At 30.7% G+C, this 17,942-nt stretch overlaps 1 protein-coding gene across 1 annotated transcript in view; it reads right to left on the bottom strand.

Annotated features, from left to right (window-relative positions):
- Window positions 1–205: 205 nt before the first annotated feature.
- Window positions 206–17,942, bottom strand: part of LOC143233263 (lysophospholipase D GDPD1-like) — a 74,787-nt gene continuing 57,050 nt past the window's right edge. Inside the window, exons 8-13 of the mRNA XM_076469285.1 lie at window positions 15,365–15,454; window positions 9,548–9,681; window positions 8,645–8,776; window positions 7,563–7,628; window positions 3,134–3,185; window positions 206–1,515 (exon numbers count right to left, since the gene is read on the bottom strand). Coding sequence (XP_076325400.1) covers window positions 1,384–1,515; window positions 3,134–3,185; window positions 7,563–7,628; window positions 8,645–8,776; window positions 9,548–9,681; window positions 15,365–15,454 — 606 coding nt within the window. The 3' untranslated portion in view covers window positions 206–1,383. The remainder of the gene's footprint in view (window positions 1,516–3,133; window positions 3,186–7,562; window positions 7,629–8,644; window positions 8,777–9,547; window positions 9,682–15,364; window positions 15,455–17,942) is intronic.

Below are 17,942 nucleotides of genomic sequence, written 5' to 3'. Positions count from 1 at the left end.
TTGAATGTTAAGTAGTATATATTTTATAATGGTAAAAAAATAAATGAAAAATGCACTAATTAATAATTAGATTTAGGTGATTATATGTGCTACTAATCATGAAAAGATAAGACTGACATCTAGTTGCCTTGATTATCATTACATACGTAATGAAAGCTAGACAGTTTATTTTGTAAAAAAATCACAAGATAAGAATGTATATTTCTTATGATAATTTATTATTTGCTCATCTGTTACTATGTTTTTCATACCATAAATATTCTTCAATAAATTTAAACCAGAATTGTAAAAAAAGCCTAAACATGTTAGAATTAATGAATTTTCATTTCCTTTGCTATTCTATGATGACTATTTCTTATCAAATTTGTATCTTAAAGGTCTTATATTATTTTACCCTACATAATCATTCCATTGCATACTGAAAAATCTTTTTTAAATATTTTTGTTAATTTTCTAATAAATAAACAATTGGTCTGATTTTTATTGATAATTAATAATCACTTATTGATACATATTCACAAGACAGGGCACATCTACCTATCTAATTAGTCACAAATAAAGAAAAGAAATATCAATTACTTCAATTACGTTCTGAAATTTAAGAAAAATACTTTTGGGTTTCTTAGTTCTTAATATCACAAATTGAAAATGATGTTTTAAAGTGCATACTTTACAGATTCACTATCCCCTAAAGCAACAGACAAAAGACACATCTTAATAAAATATGAAACATGTTTGTTCACATTGAATAATGCCAGGATTAGCTCAAATAGATCAAAACTACAGTCATCAACTGATCAATAAATATGTAAAAATTTCTGTTTCATGTTTCTGTGAAGTAAGTAGGTCTCATAATAATTGTAATAAGCCAATCAGTGCAAACTTAATTTGTACTATATTATTCAGTACTTGAATTCAGACTGATTATATGTTGTGTCCTGTAATGAATAAGAAGTCAATACTGAGTTACATATAATTCTGATTAGCACAGCGTTCATCGTGATTACTTAGTAATAGGACCAATGACAAGTATTACTAATATACTACTTTTGAAAAACAATAAACACTTCTAAACATACATGATTAAAAATAACAACAACAAATAAAACAATCAATGACATTTCATGATTACACCCATATTACTTAACATGTTTAAAAAAGAAAAATTAATTTGAAAATCACAAATTTATTTTTGAATATTCATGTTAATATGGAAAAATACTGTGATTTTCAAGTAAATTTATTCAAAAGATTTTTTTATTAAATATTTTCAACAGTGTAAACTTCTTAAATAAGTTAGAATCTCCCTTGTTTTTCATAGGTGAAGAATATTTAATGTTGAAGAAGTAGAAAAAATTGTTTTTGGTTAGGTAGCAGCTATAATCAACTCTGAGCTACCTGCTTCAAGTCCAAGTACTTTCGGAGCTTTGATGGGTAATCAGTCATCACACCAGTAACTCCAAGTTGAAAAGCATTTTCATAGTCTTTATCTTCATTTAGAACCCATAGGTAGGTCTGGAATATATACAATCAAACATGCATTATATAAAAACTATTCATAATTATTTAATTAAACAAAATTTAAACAATGTTCATCAAATTACAAATAAAAACATAAATGCAAATACAAACGAACAATAAAACCTAAAAGTAAAACAGATAATCAGTTACAGAGTACGAGTGCTTGATAACATGCGACTTTTATTAGAATCACAATATATAAAGCAAAGCTCAATGCGATATTTATAAAATTTAAGAAAGAACATTGTAGTTAGTTTTATAAACTAAGAAAGGCATTTTTGACTTTTTGAGCATCAAAGCCTGGAAGCTCACGGAAATTGGAAAAGTAAAAAGCTCAACAAGTAGGTTCCACATAAACTTGGTGAAATTCAGAAAAAAAATCAACATTTTGAACTGTGCTGTATACTAATTTTGTGCAGCAGAAATGACCCACTTCTAGATTGAATTGTCTCCTGTGATAAAAAGTGGATCATGCAGAAAGCAATCATTGCAATGGCTCAACCACGATGAAGCTTCAAAGCACTTCCAAAAGCCAAAGTTACACCAACAGAGGGTTATGTCCACTTTACAGTGGTCTTCAGCTGGCCATTATCCATTACAGCTTGCTCAATCAGGGCCAGAATATCACTACAGAGATTTACTATCAAGAATTGGAAGTAATGCATAGAAAGTTGCATGAAAAAATACCAGCATTAGTCAATCAAAAAGAATCAATCTTGTTTTATTATAATGTTTGGCCACATGTTACTCAACTGATGCTCCAGAAGCTCAACGAATTAAGCTACAAAGCTCATCTTGCTTACTCCCCAGACTACCACTTTTTTGGGAATCTGGACAACTTTTTACAGAACAAAAGATTCAACAACATAGCAGTAGCAGAGAATGGTTTCAAATGAATTTTTGAGCTCTAGAACTTCAGAATTTTATCATCATGGCATTAATATTCGTTTCTCATTGGCAAAAGTGTGTAGATTCACTAGGTTACTATTCTGATTAAAACGTTGTTCTTGATTTCTTTATTTATTTCTTATTAAAGTTAAAATTTAAAATTCCATTATTTTTCAAACAACCTAATAACTGGCAAACTTGTAAACTGCTTGTTTCTTGCAAGTTAATTTCTCATGACAAAGTCATAAATTACTTCTCACATCATTTTAATTACACTACACTGATGTAAATAGTTTACAACCTGCTCTATTCAGTGGTATTCAACCTTTTCCTTTAAAAAAAATAATTTATTTGAGTATTTATATTTTAAAAGTTGATAAATTTGGAAAGTGCTCAACTTCTGTATAGGGTTAATTATAAATGCATAACAAAGTTAAAGTCTGTAGCTATAATTTATTATTCCATATTTGAAAAGCTTAATTGAAAATGCAACTTAGTTGATTATATCAAAAATGTCTCTTGTCAACTGTAGATCACATAAGAATTTTCAATCTTTTTATCTCAGCAACATGAGATACACTAGTTCTTTAATGGTGTACATTATATTCTAATATTCAGTAAATATAATTTCTGTGTATTAAAGTTAAAGGAAACGTTTTTGTTTTAGCTTTATTAAAACAATTTAATTACTGCTTTTTGTATTTTCTGGTATATCATCTCTTACCTGTATTCCTCGCTTCTTTAAATGATGAAAAAGTGCTTTATTCATTAGCAGTCTGAAATACAAAAACACTGAATATTAATTTACAATCAATAAATATAGCTCAACATAGAATATAACAAACTTGATTGTTATTTTACTTTCAACTGCTACTCCAGAGTCAAATGGCTATTCAGATATTTTTACAATGATTATGAAATAACTATTCAAAATAAATACCATTTTGGACTCAAATTAGAATAAGTCAGATATATTAAGCATTTTTAATGTTGTAATTCACATTTACTAGTTTGTACACAGTACGTATGATATTCTACCATGTAATTACAGGCTACTTTATGAGGATATCCTCTCCAATATCAGCTTAGGCTACTTTATACAATAATAATAAATTAAAATAAGCATGCAACAGACCTGTGAATCACAAACTGTGGTATTCATTAGGCCCATGGATACACAAGCATATTTGCAAAATATTAAAAACAAAATAAACCTCAAAAAAGTGAAGGAATCTTGGTAAGTTACAAATGTCTTCTATTAGTCAATACTCAAAAGTTGCGTGCTGTTGGCTCAATCATAATTTCTTTTGATTTACTAATACATCATTTTTAAGTTTATTACAGAAATTATGTGCATTTTAGGTACTGAAATGACTCAGAAGTCTGACTGTAGGTATACAATGTGAAAAGAATGTGAGCCACTATCAAAGATTCCCTAAGATGTTGAAAGAGGTCTTATTTAATTGTGCTCTATACAATAATTCACTCATTAACCCTCTGAGTGCAGATAGATTGAAATGAACATATTGCAACATTTTTTTAACATACTACTTTAAAAATGTAATTAAATTACTGTATTATCAATGTATATCAATAACTGATCATACTAATAATCTTGGCATCAGATGCCATTAATAAATCAAATATTAATTATTTCTTAATTTCAAAAGGAAATATTTAGATAAATTGTGATTCTTTACTTTCTGTGCCACTTATATGACCTGAACTGCCTATTTTAAATTTTACCATCACCCCTACATAATGTTTTGAGTTTAACATAAATTACACATCTATATTACATATATTACCAAAGTAAAGTCTAATTTAATAGCCTCCAATCTTTTTGGTTTATGGAGATACAAATACGAAAGCCAAACCCACTTGTCATGCCTTCCTATCATATCCTGTCTTCATAAAATATTAATAATTATCTCTCTTATTTTTGATCTTTGATTATTTATATCAAATGGAGATAAAATATTTTGATTTACTAATTTCCATATAAAACTAACTCATTCTGCAACAGTATTTCAATTATTCAGCTTACAGATTCACTTTTACTATTGCCAATTTCACACTATCATTCAAGAGAATTTTTCTAAGGCATTAATACTTTAGTATGAAAGCCAATTAAATTAGAATTAAAATATTCATAAAGCATACAATGTCTTATAACTATTATGTGTTCTTAACTACAAATTTCAGATAAAAAATAATTATGTACTACCATAATAGATATAACAAAAAAGGTAAGGATAGGCTGGAACAAAAACAAGAGGCCAGGTGTAAGGGTAAGCAAATCATTAATGATTCAAAATGAGAAGTAAGACATCATAAGATGCGACCTACATGCAACAACGAGAAAGTGTTTAGAATGAAAGTAACAAAGGAAAAAGTGAGGACAAGAGATAAAGATGGCTTCTATGGCATTTAGAGGTGGCAAAGAGGCAGCTCTGCAGTCTGTAAAAGAAACAGAAGATAAGCCACAAGTCATGAAATAAGAATATGAGAAATGAGGCAATTTGTTGAGGAACTGGAGAAAAAAACTAAGTTTCAGAGACACCAATTCGTAAATATTGCCAGTGAGATTACAAGACTGCTTAAAATTAACATGTGTGAATATGATAAAACTCAAACTACTTGAAAATAAAATACAATTTATCCAATAAAATACTGCATAACAGCCAGCTACAAAGCTGTAGATTATGAATGTTAATGTAAGAAATGAATTTTGAAGCTGGTGTAGACAACATTTCCAAAGATGTGGTGAAATGGAATCCTACTGAGATATTTATGATGCAGCAGGCAAACCTATGGTTAAGAGTCAGTGTGGACCAACAATGAGAACTCAACACTTTGATTAATTGATATTGGCCAACTTCTGAGAAAAAGATGAAGAAGGTAGAAGGAGAGAAAAGAGATTTTTCAAAATTAACTTAAAGTATCTGCAGGGATACGTATAATCATTGGCCTGGCATGACCTGGAGGTTAAGGTGTTCGACTCATAATATGAGGGTTGCAGGCTTGATTCCCTATTCCACCAGACATGCTTGCCCTTTAAGCCATGGGGGCATTATAATGTAATGGTCAATCCCACTATTCATTGGTAAAAGAATAGCCCAAGAGTTGGCAGTGGGTGGTGATAATTAGCTGCCTTCCCTCTAGTCTTACATTGTTAAATTAGGGATGCCTAGTGCAGATAGCCCTCATGTAGTGTTGTGCAGAATTCAAAAAACAACAAAAAAAACAACATATAATAATTGTAGAAATCTTTGAATACTAAGCTACGATAATAATGTACTACGAGTAGGAACTTTCAAGAAGCACATTGAACTGCCTAAAGGTCTAAAAGATTGACAGGAGATGCTTATTTCTGAAGAGACAAGGAATTTGAAAAATAATGTTCCCCATGATAGCACCTCAGCCTCAAAACAGACTTACAAAGATACAGAGATTTATGATGTAAATTAAAGAGGGGAACAAGCTGCAATAAACTTTCATTTGAATCAAAACTGAAGTTAAATAAGAGTAGTAGAAGAGAGAAAAAATTCCCTGAAATAACAGGACTGAAGATGTATGGTACTGAGAAAGGAAATTCCAACAGAGGTACCACATATAAGGAAGCCCCATAGAAATGACTGTGAAGAAGCCATTTTCCTTAGAATGAAGGACACCTTTGATGGTAAAAGACAGAAAACTATAATGTAAGAAGCAGAGATTTGTAGTGTCATAGAAGATAGTTGAAGCACTTCTTGAACTATACTGATTCAAAAATCCTGATGTACCAAATACTGTGTTAGCACTCAATGAGATGTAGAGTTGTGAACAAATCATTCAAGAAGTATGCCCAACTGGGCAGTTAACTGAGTACATGTAAGAAACAAAATGGATGAGAACATCACAATAAGCCAAAAATATAAATTTTTGTGAATGTACAGAAAATCCAGCAAACCAATACAATTTGACAGAAGTAGTGAACTGAAATTAGCCTCTTACAGGAAAAAAACAAAACAAAACAAAACAAAATGGGATGGTAGATGAATGGTGATGAACTTCATCCAAAGGCTGTGAATAAAATAACTTTTATCATAATGTCATGTATTCTAATAGAATACAAGATGCTTCCAGGAAAAGGTTAATTGAAACAGGTCTTCAAGTTCCAAATTTTTCTAAGAACCAAAAAGAGATGAGAATTAAAACCTAAAAAAAGTGAGATAATGAATTTTGAATGTTCCTTGAAGAAGGAACTTTGAAATTTCATGATCAAGAATTTGGAAGTAAACTGAACCTGAAGATGAAGAAAAGACATTTAGGCTAGATTGAAAGGTTTGTCAAACCCAGGGGTCATATAAATGAACCAATAATACCAGATGATTCCTCTCCCCACCAACAGACAAGATAGATGGTTTGTCTTGCAGAAATAAGTAATTTAGTGAGTCAAGAAGATTCACCTTTCTTAAATCTACATTTAGCAAACTAGTATATTCAAATGACATGAGCAGAAGAAAGAATGTCAACAAAAAGAACTTGTTGGTCAATTTGAAAGAAACAACTAGAAGAAATTAGAACTAATTGAAAAATCCTGTTGTCAACAATGAAAATGAATAGGCCTAAGCAAAAGCTATATAATTTCTTTTTCATCACATGAAAAGGGCTAGCATTCTCCAGTTAAGCATGTACATGGGCATGCCATGGTTGTTGATGTACAGTTTAGAAATAATAACTAGAATACATATTAATAAGGACTGGCAATGCCACCAAAGAATTTTCCTGTAAAAAGTAAAATTTCCAATATTGGCAGAAACATAAGCAGCAGCAGTACTTAATTTCAACAACAGAATTCATCTTCCAATAAGAAAATCTAAATTATGGCAGAATATATAGCTTACAAATGTACAAATAACCAAGTGTAAGATGGGAGAGTGGATGCACAGTATGCACTGTAACAAGGACATTAAAAGCTTTGAATCATGTGAGTGAGTCAACAAAGATTTCAATATCTGAGAAATAAATCTTTCTGATCCGAACTGTTATTCACCTATATATTATACAATCCTACAATGAATCTAACTGGAATTAACATACAAATATTCTGCATATTAATGTCTTATCTTGTAACATCATAATTAAAGTGAGCATATTAAATAATTTACCTGTTTATTAACCAAAACAAAATACTGTAGCTTTTCTTCTTTAAACGTTCTTCAAATGCAGGTATTCTAAAAAACAAAATTCATTACTAATTATTTATCAACAGCAAGTGTAGCAGGTTTTGATCACATGTGATAAACAAAGAAAGCATTTTGTTTACATAACAAATGTTTGTACAACCGAAGCTTGATTAAAAAAAAAAGTAATCTGGTGATTTTAAGACCACATACAATAACATTTTTGAGCTATTACAATGGTTATAGTGCAGAGAACTTTTTTCATCAATTTTTCTAATAAAGTATTGTATCAGTACTCAACCATAGTACATAAACTAAACCATCTTTATTTTGTTTTCTTATATATATATATATATATAGAGTTTAACACCCATAATATACAGATGTTCAATATGAAGATGTGAATGAGTGTATACAGGATGAGCTGATTTTTCTTATAGGTAACAAGGTGTTAACAAACACTGAACTCAGAATAAAATTTGCTAAATATTATCCTGTGATATTCTCAATTTTTGGATTGCTTTTCTTATTCCTCTCACCATCTCAGTAACTGGTACATCTAGTAAAAGAAACTTTTCCAAAATAAAACTTATTAAAACGTATAAAGACCTACCAGAGATTAACAATGCTGTAAGAACATCTAAACAACTTGGCTATATTGCATTTTGTAAACAATACTGCCAGAGACTTAGAATTTGGCAATCTCATAAAAGATTTCACTTTCATAAAAGCTTGGAAGATTTTCATATACATATTACAAAACCACCAAATGCTTGTAAGAAAAGTTTATTACCTGATGGATGCCTTCATATGTTGTTGAAAGTCAGTATTAGTCTTCCAGTTTTTATTTAATTCTTTTGATTCAGTAACTACTAATGAGTTACTACTATAGCAACTGTAATTAAACAGTTTCACAGACAAGGCTATGCCACTTCACACATTGTATTTTACCAAATATATACAGATATGTATAGTTCAAAATACAACCTAAAAAGAGACCTATATGTAATTATCAAATTAAAATTGTGCATAAATAAAGGTTGTGATGTATGTTTTTTTTTTAAAAGTGTCTTAAACAGCTCAGACTGTATTTCACGGCATGAAAGATCCCAAATCTACTGGGAGTTTCTGGCATTTTCAGACCCTTTCCAATAAAGGCAGGGACAGAAGGGCTCCACAGATTATCCTTGCTTTTGGCTCTGCAAGGAAATAAAAGGTCTACACTCTATAGTTAAGACATACTGGCCAGAGAAAGTGGACTAGAGATACACAAAGATATACTTGTTGATGACTGGAAGAAATAAATTATTACAGATGCTCACTTGGTTACAATTTGCAATATTTTTAAGAATTGTTTAACACTGCTCTCTTGTATATTTTACAAGTTAGACTGCTTACTTCTTCCAATTTTTTTTTCCTGATTTGTTATTCTTCTTATTGTTTTGTTTAATGTAATACTGACAGTGTTGTTCCTTCAAATATTTGTGATTGTTTGAGATATTTAGTTACAAAGACCTAGCTAGGAGCTAATTTATTAATTTCTGTGATTTGTAACTCTTGTATTATAGTTAGTAACTTTGTAATTTATTACACTACCATGGTAGTAAAATGGTTGTTTGATAAATTATAGCAATAGCACAAAATTACCATTACAAACCAACTAGCTTCTCTTGAAAACATTACATAAAAAAGATGAGTCATAGAAATAAAAGACTTTTTAACAAATCTCAATTTTCCAAGTAAATAAGTTAGATATACAGTGTATTGTTAAACATTTATATGAGCAGATACAAACACCTTTGATAAATAAGTTCAGACTTGTGTAAATAAGCAACAAATATTCAAGGAAAGGAAATGTATTCCATTTTAATTTGCAATATGAAAACTACAAGTCCTAATTGGCAGATAACATTTCTTGTTGTAAGTTTCATTAATTTTTTTTTTGTAAATTACACTAAAGGCAAACCTACCTAGCTAAAACCTGGGGCATAAATAACTCTAAACATGATTCTCGTAGTGGCACAAAAGGTAACAGACCAGTATACATCATCAAGACTAGAAGAAACACTTTCCTTGCAGAAAATAACAATGGGATATTTGGATTCTAATAAAGAAACAATAACAAAACATAATTACATTCTGAAGCTCATTACTATTACTGGAAGCCATACCAAGAAGTGTACATGAAACAACTTTCATCAAATGTTACACTGGAAAATACACTTGAATATTCTGAAGACAAAACACATCATCAAGAATTACATTTCAAATAGTAAATGAAATAAGTAACTAACAGTTTTTATTACAACACGGCCTATACAGAAGTTTATGGAGAGAATAATCTTCACCGAGAATTGCATTATAAAACACATGAAAATTAAGAATATCATATTAATCAATAACGGTTATAAAACATAATTACTGCAAAGATCACAACCATAATTAATAGTTACAAGAATTTACAAAAATACACATGTTTCTAAAGATTACAAATATCATTAAAAAGTTGCATTATAACACTGATATGAGGATTCTGCAAAATAATAACTACAAAAAGTCATAGTTTAGATGCTGAAAATGGCAAAATAGTAGAAAACCAATAGGATGTAACATTATTATAAATGCAGGTTAACTGCATTATGAGAAATGTGGATAATTACACCTGAAGTTACTTTGCTTTTATAACTATAAAAAGTTACATGTAAATGGAATACAAAAGCTACCACTGCACTTCCATAACATAGCTAACTATTAAGCAATACTTTATTACTCAGTTTTCATAATATAACTAACTAATGAAAAAAAGTTACATTATGGTACACATACAATAAAGTAATAAACTAACTACTGTAAACAAAACAACAAAGTGTTTAGTGTTTAAGAAGTATTTTGGTACCTATTGACTTAGAGATTTAATTTTGGACACTAAAATATGAAGGAAGATGTTTTAGGACAAAGCTCATAATGAACCTGTCACAGATGCAGAAAGGGGTTTCTATATAAACTGCTTCAACAGGGTACTGGACATAACTATTTCTTCTCTTTAATGGTAGATTAATTTGATTAATTGAGAATGCACCACAAATGTTTTGGCAGTTACAGTATAGTGTTGCAAGTCTGCAGACATTCTGCTGTGACACACAACAGAAAATTTTATACCCACCTGTATTTTAAAACACAAACTTCCATACCAAAATCAACATTTCTAAGTAACATCAAAAGTTTATTAATCTTCATATTTAGTGTACCAGAAACTCAGTGGAAGTGTTTGAGTTCAGTAAACAGGTAATATTTTGGATGTCCCTGTTTTGATTTGATAATTGCTACATTCTCTCAGGCATTATTGCAAGATATTTAATCAGTGTTCTTTGGACTCCAAATGTCTCTAATACACACCCATACAGTTTCTTTGTACATAACTTTGATTTGTTGAGTTCATCTATCAAATCCCAGATCTGCTCAATTGACTTAAAATATGGGCTCTGTGGGGGTCATTGCACCATTTGAATGTCTCCAACAGCTTCTTTCTTAGCTAAGTAAATTCTGCATAGAATGTATGAGTGTTGAGGGTCATCATCTTCTTGGTAGTACAATTCTTTACCAATAACATGCAAACCACAAAATATACTATGACAAATCAGTATCTGACAGTACTCTTGCTGGTCCACTATTCCATCTGTTTTGCAAATATTTCTTGTTGCCTCAGTAGAAAAACACTCCCAAACCATCACTTTAGCTTCCCCATGCTCATTGGCAGGCGAGATGTATTGAAGTAAGTATCTTTCACCATTCTTTAACTGGACATACAACCTGTTCTATAAACCAAATATTTCAAAACTTGGACTCATCCTTCCACAAAACCCTTTTCCAATCATCAACAGTACTTATCAGCAAATTTCAGTCTCTTGACATTTGGAGAACAAAGAAAAGTTTTTTAAACAGCTACATAATCAAACATTCTATTCTTGTTTTCTTGATGCTGTAGATATGGACATTTTTCTGTCATTTGGTACACAATTGTTTATCTCATATTTCAGATCAATGGCAATCTTCTTCCTGTCCCTAGAACTACACAAATGAAAATACTTATAGTATTGTTGAGTTTAGGTGTTTTGTCTCTTCCTTTCCTATTTTCAAATTTACCCATTTCAGTTTCAAAATCTAAAGTGTACATGACAATGTTGGAGGAATATTTCAAGTCTGCAGCAATTTGTTTGAGAGTCCAACCAACATCATGTAAAGCTTTTATGCAAACTTTCTGCTCTACTGACAATTCTTTAAGCTCTTTTGTCCTATGGCATTACAATAAATCTTAATATATAGTGTTAAACACTGTTTTTAACAAGGTTTGTTTGGTGAGTGCTATTGAACTGATTTCTTCTAGCATACATCACTACAATATATTAGCTCCTTGCAATATAATTAATTAAGATACTGCATGGGAAGCTGTGACAGTTATTTCAGACCCTAAATTTTATCAGTATTTCCATCCAAGTAGATCACTTATGAAATGCCCTTCATACAAGTATATGAAAATTCTATAGAATTACAAGTATACTCACTGGTTCATCAGTTGTCAACAGGGTTCAGCGAAGCATTAACACATTGTTGAAACTTACATTCTGTAATAGCATGGAAGTAGTAGCACCATGAAATGGAAGGAATGATAAAATATTCTCTTGTCCTAGCACTTCTGCACAGTACTGTCGGTTTAATAATAACAACGAGAATTCCCAATGTTTTCTTTTGCACAAGTACACACTTCTAGAGCAGCCCATAAGTGAAACTTAATATAAAATTACATAATGAAAATCAGAAGGAATAGAAAACTTCATTAATAAACATTAAGACTGGACTGACAAAAAATCAAAACTGTCTGACATCAGGGATAAGTATCAAAATATAAGCTATGCACTGAAAGAACAAATTCAACATCTAATGAATTCAATTCAGCAGTTTTCAATCAATGTTAAATTCTCTGAATAAGATTACTGTTATTGTTAAAGCAGATGAGAGACTTTTAGGTTTTATTACTATAGGCACAGCTAAGTGTAAAGTTATGATATTAGGCTTGATACTTTAAGCATTTCTTATTTTAAGTAACTACTACAGCTAGTACTAGATTATAAGATAATATTATTATTAAATATTATATTAAAATAGTTTTTCTCAAGTATTAGCTACAAAAGAAAGATAATTTAACTTAAAAGATTAAATATTGTTTCTATTACAATTTTATAACTGTTGATAATTTAAGACATTAGTAAAGTGTTTAAAATTAGGATTTCATTATGTGAAACTAAAAATGTGCATCACAGGTGCAGTACTGACATTGATAATTAATTGTACAAGTGATGGTTAATAAAGGATTTGTTGTTAACACTTATTCGCACCCCAATGATATTTCTGAGTACTTACAATGCTAGAAACTGGGTTTCAATACCTGTTGTGGGTAGAGCAAAGATAATTCATTCTGTAGTTTTTGTGCTTAATTCCAAACAAACAAAAAGGTTTATTTGCAGTTCAATACTATTTAATTTACATTTGAGTGTAACATGACTTTCATTAAAACTTAAGCTTATTCAGTTATTGTTAAAATATAAAACAAGTAAATTGTATTATTATATACATATAATCTAAAAATTAATATTTTGTCACATCTTGTTTTAAACTTAATTATTTTAAGGACTGAAAAGTAGATTTATGGAAGCCCGTACTGAAATTATACAATTTGTGTGTAGAGACTATGGGTAAAAAGAATGATAAACTACAGTAAATGACAGCAGGATTTTAAAAGGAAATTAAGCTTTTGCATGCTAAGGATACAGTGGTTAATAAAGATTTTCAGATAGTTAAAACAGTTAAAATATTAGTTGTGCTAATATTTGTGAATTTAATTACAAAAGTTTTATTAAGTAACAGATTTCAACTTTTATTATGTAGATTAACTTCAGGAGAGAAAGATAACAAAGGAACAGATAGGAATGGGAACCAAAAACAAAGGGGGAAATTTTAATAGTAGATTCTTTAGTACAGCACAAGTAGATTATGGTATACAATAGCAGGAGTGAAGGATATAACCAATAGAGCATGTGATACAGTAAAGAGTACTAGTCTTTGTAGTGCACACATAGGCTATTGATGTAGGTAATTGTAAGTCAAAGGAACTAACTGTTAAGTATAAACTATTGATAAAGGCATTAAAAGAAAAGAGTCATAATAACTTTACTTTGTCAAGACTACCATCAAGGCTTCACTGTTCAGTAACCTATGTATAATTTCACCTAAGACGGAATGTTATGGAATAGCAAGTAAGCAAGATGAATTTGTGGAAACATAATTAAAAAAAGGTAAGCTTTTTGGAATGAATGGTTTACATTTAAATAGGATAGGGATTGGCTTGTTTGCAAGGACTATTAACTCAACTGGAAGAGGAACTACAAACTAAGATGAGACAGTGAAAAGGACCAGAATAATGAAGAAAAATAAAATTTAGTGAGAGGTATAACATGAAAATAAGGTAAAGTTTTAATGGTAGGTTAAAATGTTATTGTTGTAAATCTTAAAGTCTAAGAAGTAAAATGGGTGATTTCACAGAACTGGTCAGAGTAAAGGATTCCGATATTATTGGAATAACTGAAACCTGCATAAATATAGAAAATCATGATGACAGTAATTTATTTGAAATATAAGGTTACAACTTTTTAAAAAGGGACAGAGTACTAAAAATGGGAAGAAATGGCTTTATATCTAAAAAGTGAGTTACAGAATGTACAACTTGATATCACTAAAGATAACAGCAAGAAGGTTTAATCTATTTGGGTCTCTGTTAGTGGTTATAATGGAAGAATGCTTTCAGTTAGAATTTGTTATAAACTACCAGATGAAACTGATGAAATTAATGAAAAATTCTATGGTGAGTTGAAGAATTCAACCATTAATAAAATTATGATTATGGGAGATTAACATTTCTTCATCTGTGTCTAAAAATTTAGAAGCCATATCATGATGGAAACAAGTTTTAGAATTTGTTCAGGATAGTTTTCTTCAGCAATTTTTTATGAAACGTACTACAGGTACAATGATTTATTGTTAACTTCTAAAACGAAATAGTTGATAGAGGGAAACAATTGGATTAATGTGATCAGTTCCGTTACATATGATGTTTTGCTCAAAAGGAGATAAGGAATACAGAGATATTTTAGATCCTAGTAACCTACTTATAATTTTATTCCCATAGTTAAGTCTTGGCATCATCCCTGACATAATACATTAATATTGCCCTTTTCTTTGAAAGCCTTTATTCATCAATTGTACTTAGCAATTATCTTCTTTGATCTATCCATTCCTATTAGTCCCTATGTGTATTACAAGGACTGTATCACCACTATCATGTTTTACAATATCACTTGTTCTGTCATTTATTTCCTCCACCCTTGTCTATGGATAGCATAAAGTGATTTTTCCTCCCTATTCACCCCACAGTCTATTTTATTCACACAAAACCAAGCATGGAGGAGTGTAGTGCTTTGGGTATAATAACCCGTTGCAATGTAAGCTATTTGGCAGAGCTATTTTCAAGATGAATGATCATTAGATAGAGTATGCCCGAGTGTAAAGGCATTATGTAGAACTAACCTGTAATAAAATGGGTTTACCGACATTTATAACTAAAATACTGTTTATTACAAAAGGGAAACTATGTGGAAGATTACATATTCCTTAAATTTATTGGTGTTAACAGAAGCTACAGATAAAACAGGAGAATTGTACTAAAGCATACTTACTTCTCTGAAACATTTGCTTGTGATCCGGTAGCTAAAGTTTCCCCATACAGTTATTTCTTCTCTTTGATATTTCTGAATCAATTTATTTGTCTATATTTAATAAAAACAAAATTCTTTAGTAAGTAACATACATAGAATTAGACTATAATTTTACTTTTTCACAGTTATGTACACTGAAAAGTTCAGTATTTTACAGATTGGTCCGTCTTATTATTTAAATGGATATTAATACAAAGAATATCTTTATCTCTTTATCTTAATGCTATACAAAAGGGGTTATGATTGAAGTTAGTTAATAAAATTAATTAATGAAAAACAAACTATAAAAATTGATAAGACATTTCAACAACTCACACAGGGTAGAAAAACAAGAGCCAATACCAAATAAACAGTTAGACACCTTTACTTATCAATTCATATTGTCAGCAGCCTATAATTTTCCTTCACATAATCACTGAATTACATTCTCCAATCCCACTAAATAAATGACCTGTAATTACAAATCCATAAACCACTTGTTTTCTATACTTTGAATAAAAATTGTGTGTTTTATTCCTAAATGTATTATAGATGCAGCTGAAATATGGACAAGCCTTTATAGAAAAATAAGAAAGCATAAAATTCTTCAAAATTATATTGATGCACTAAGTTTTACTCAAGTTTCACAGAGCTTAACAGAATAACCTTTATAGTACATGACATCATGATGTTACTCATCTACACTGTATAATTGTTAGTCACAAAGAACATATAATGGCACTTTTTAAAGTAAAATTACTGGTCATTACACTGAAATAAGGTGGGGAAGAATAATTCATCTTATCAATTATGCTCTAAAGTAAGTGTACAAACCTGTGCAGGCTTTTGATGAAAATGTAAAATTATTTAAAGCTTTAGATATAACTGATAAAGAACAGTATAAGTGAAATTATCAATAACTGTATTGTAATAACAGCAAAGAACACTATTTCATCTTGTGAATTGTGACCTAAAGCACATAGTCCGTGTGGACTTTGATGGAAAGTTGATTGATTGATTTAGTGTTTTATGGCACAAAGCAGCGAGGCTATCTGCGCCAGACATTTGGTAAAAATGTAAAAAAAATAAAATAAATAAATGTAGTAATAGACATAAATGGAAATGAAGGTAAACCAAAAAAGTATAAAACCAATGTTGACACCTAGTCTACAATGTTAAGATAGAAGGCAGAGTATAAGAAGTTGTAAGGTATTTACTCTAGCAAAAAGGTAATGATCATAACCTGCCAGGAAGACTAACAGGTAAGTTCAAGAACCACCGTCAATCACCTGAAGTTGGTCTTTCCAGTCCTGGTTCCTGGTTATGTGTCATAGCAGCTATTATCAAAGTGTAAAATAATAGAAGTTTTAAAAGACAAAATCGTAATAATGAGTAGCCAAATGTCCAGTAAAAAGATAAAAGTCAAGTAAATGGAGTAAAATTTGTAAAAGTAATTGAAGATAAAAGCAAAACGGCAATTAAAACAGAAAATGGCGTAAAAACCAATGTTGACATTCAGTCAACAAAGTTCTAAAGAACTACCTGTAGCAGAATGGTAATGATCATAACCCGCCAGGAAGACTAACAGGTAAGTATAAAAACCACCATCAGTCACCTGAAGTTAGTCTTTCCAGTCCTGGTTCCGGGTTACGAGTCAATATGGCCAGTATAAAAGTTAAGTAGTAAAGTGTGAAATGATATGCAGCAAAAGTATAATAACAACTCGCCAGGACGACTAACGAGTAGTTCAAATGGATAGTTCAAACAGTAGCGTTAGTCACCTGAAGTTGGCCTTTCCAGTCCTGGTGTCTAGTTATTTAATGTTCTGGCCATTGTCCAATGTCAAATTGAAGGAGAGAGATTAAAACTGTAAAAGGGAACCACAATTAAAAGGTGTAATGAATAAATATGCAACACTTAAATGAGATTAAAAGATTAATGGCCATTAAAAAATTAAAAACATTATCAAGGTGGATAGAGTCACCATCACCAATAACTCTGTCCAATGTTACAGACTGACCCTGGGAAAAAATATGTTTAAAATATTGCCGTCAATGAGAATTGTAACGATGGCAAGAAAGTAAAACGTGGCTGATAGTGATTTGAGTGTTACACAAACTACACATTGGTGCATCAGTTCCAGATAAAAGAAAATGATGAGTTAAAAACTGTGACCAATCGTAGCCTAGTGAGAACAACTTCCTCCTTCGAACTTTACGGAAGCTAGATGGCCAAAGTCAATTTTGGGTTTGATTTGAAAAGTTTGTTGTCACGTTGCTCACTCAAGTGGACTGCCAGCTGGCACGGAGCCGAGCCTTGAAGACAACACCATAGTCCATGTACGGAATAGGCATAGGAGTGATGGTGCTGAAGCAGACATATTTAACTGCCATGTCTGCAAGCTCATTCCTGCGAATACCAACATGGCCTGGTATCCAGAAAAACTGGATTGAAGTAGCTGCTAATGAGAAATGGGCCAGTCGGTTTCGAATGTCAGCGAGAATATGATGTGAGCTAGCATTATAGCGATTCCAAGGCAAGTATAGAACTAAGCGAATCA

Source organism: Tachypleus tridentatus, chromosome 1 (genome assembly GCF_004210375.1).
Source record: "Tachypleus tridentatus isolate NWPU-2018 chromosome 1, ASM421037v1, whole genome shotgun sequence".
In the NCBI taxonomy this organism is placed as follows: domain Eukaryota; kingdom Metazoa; phylum Arthropoda; class Merostomata; order Xiphosura; family Limulidae; genus Tachypleus; species Tachypleus tridentatus.
This window is presented reverse-complemented; position numbering and strand designations above follow the sequence as displayed.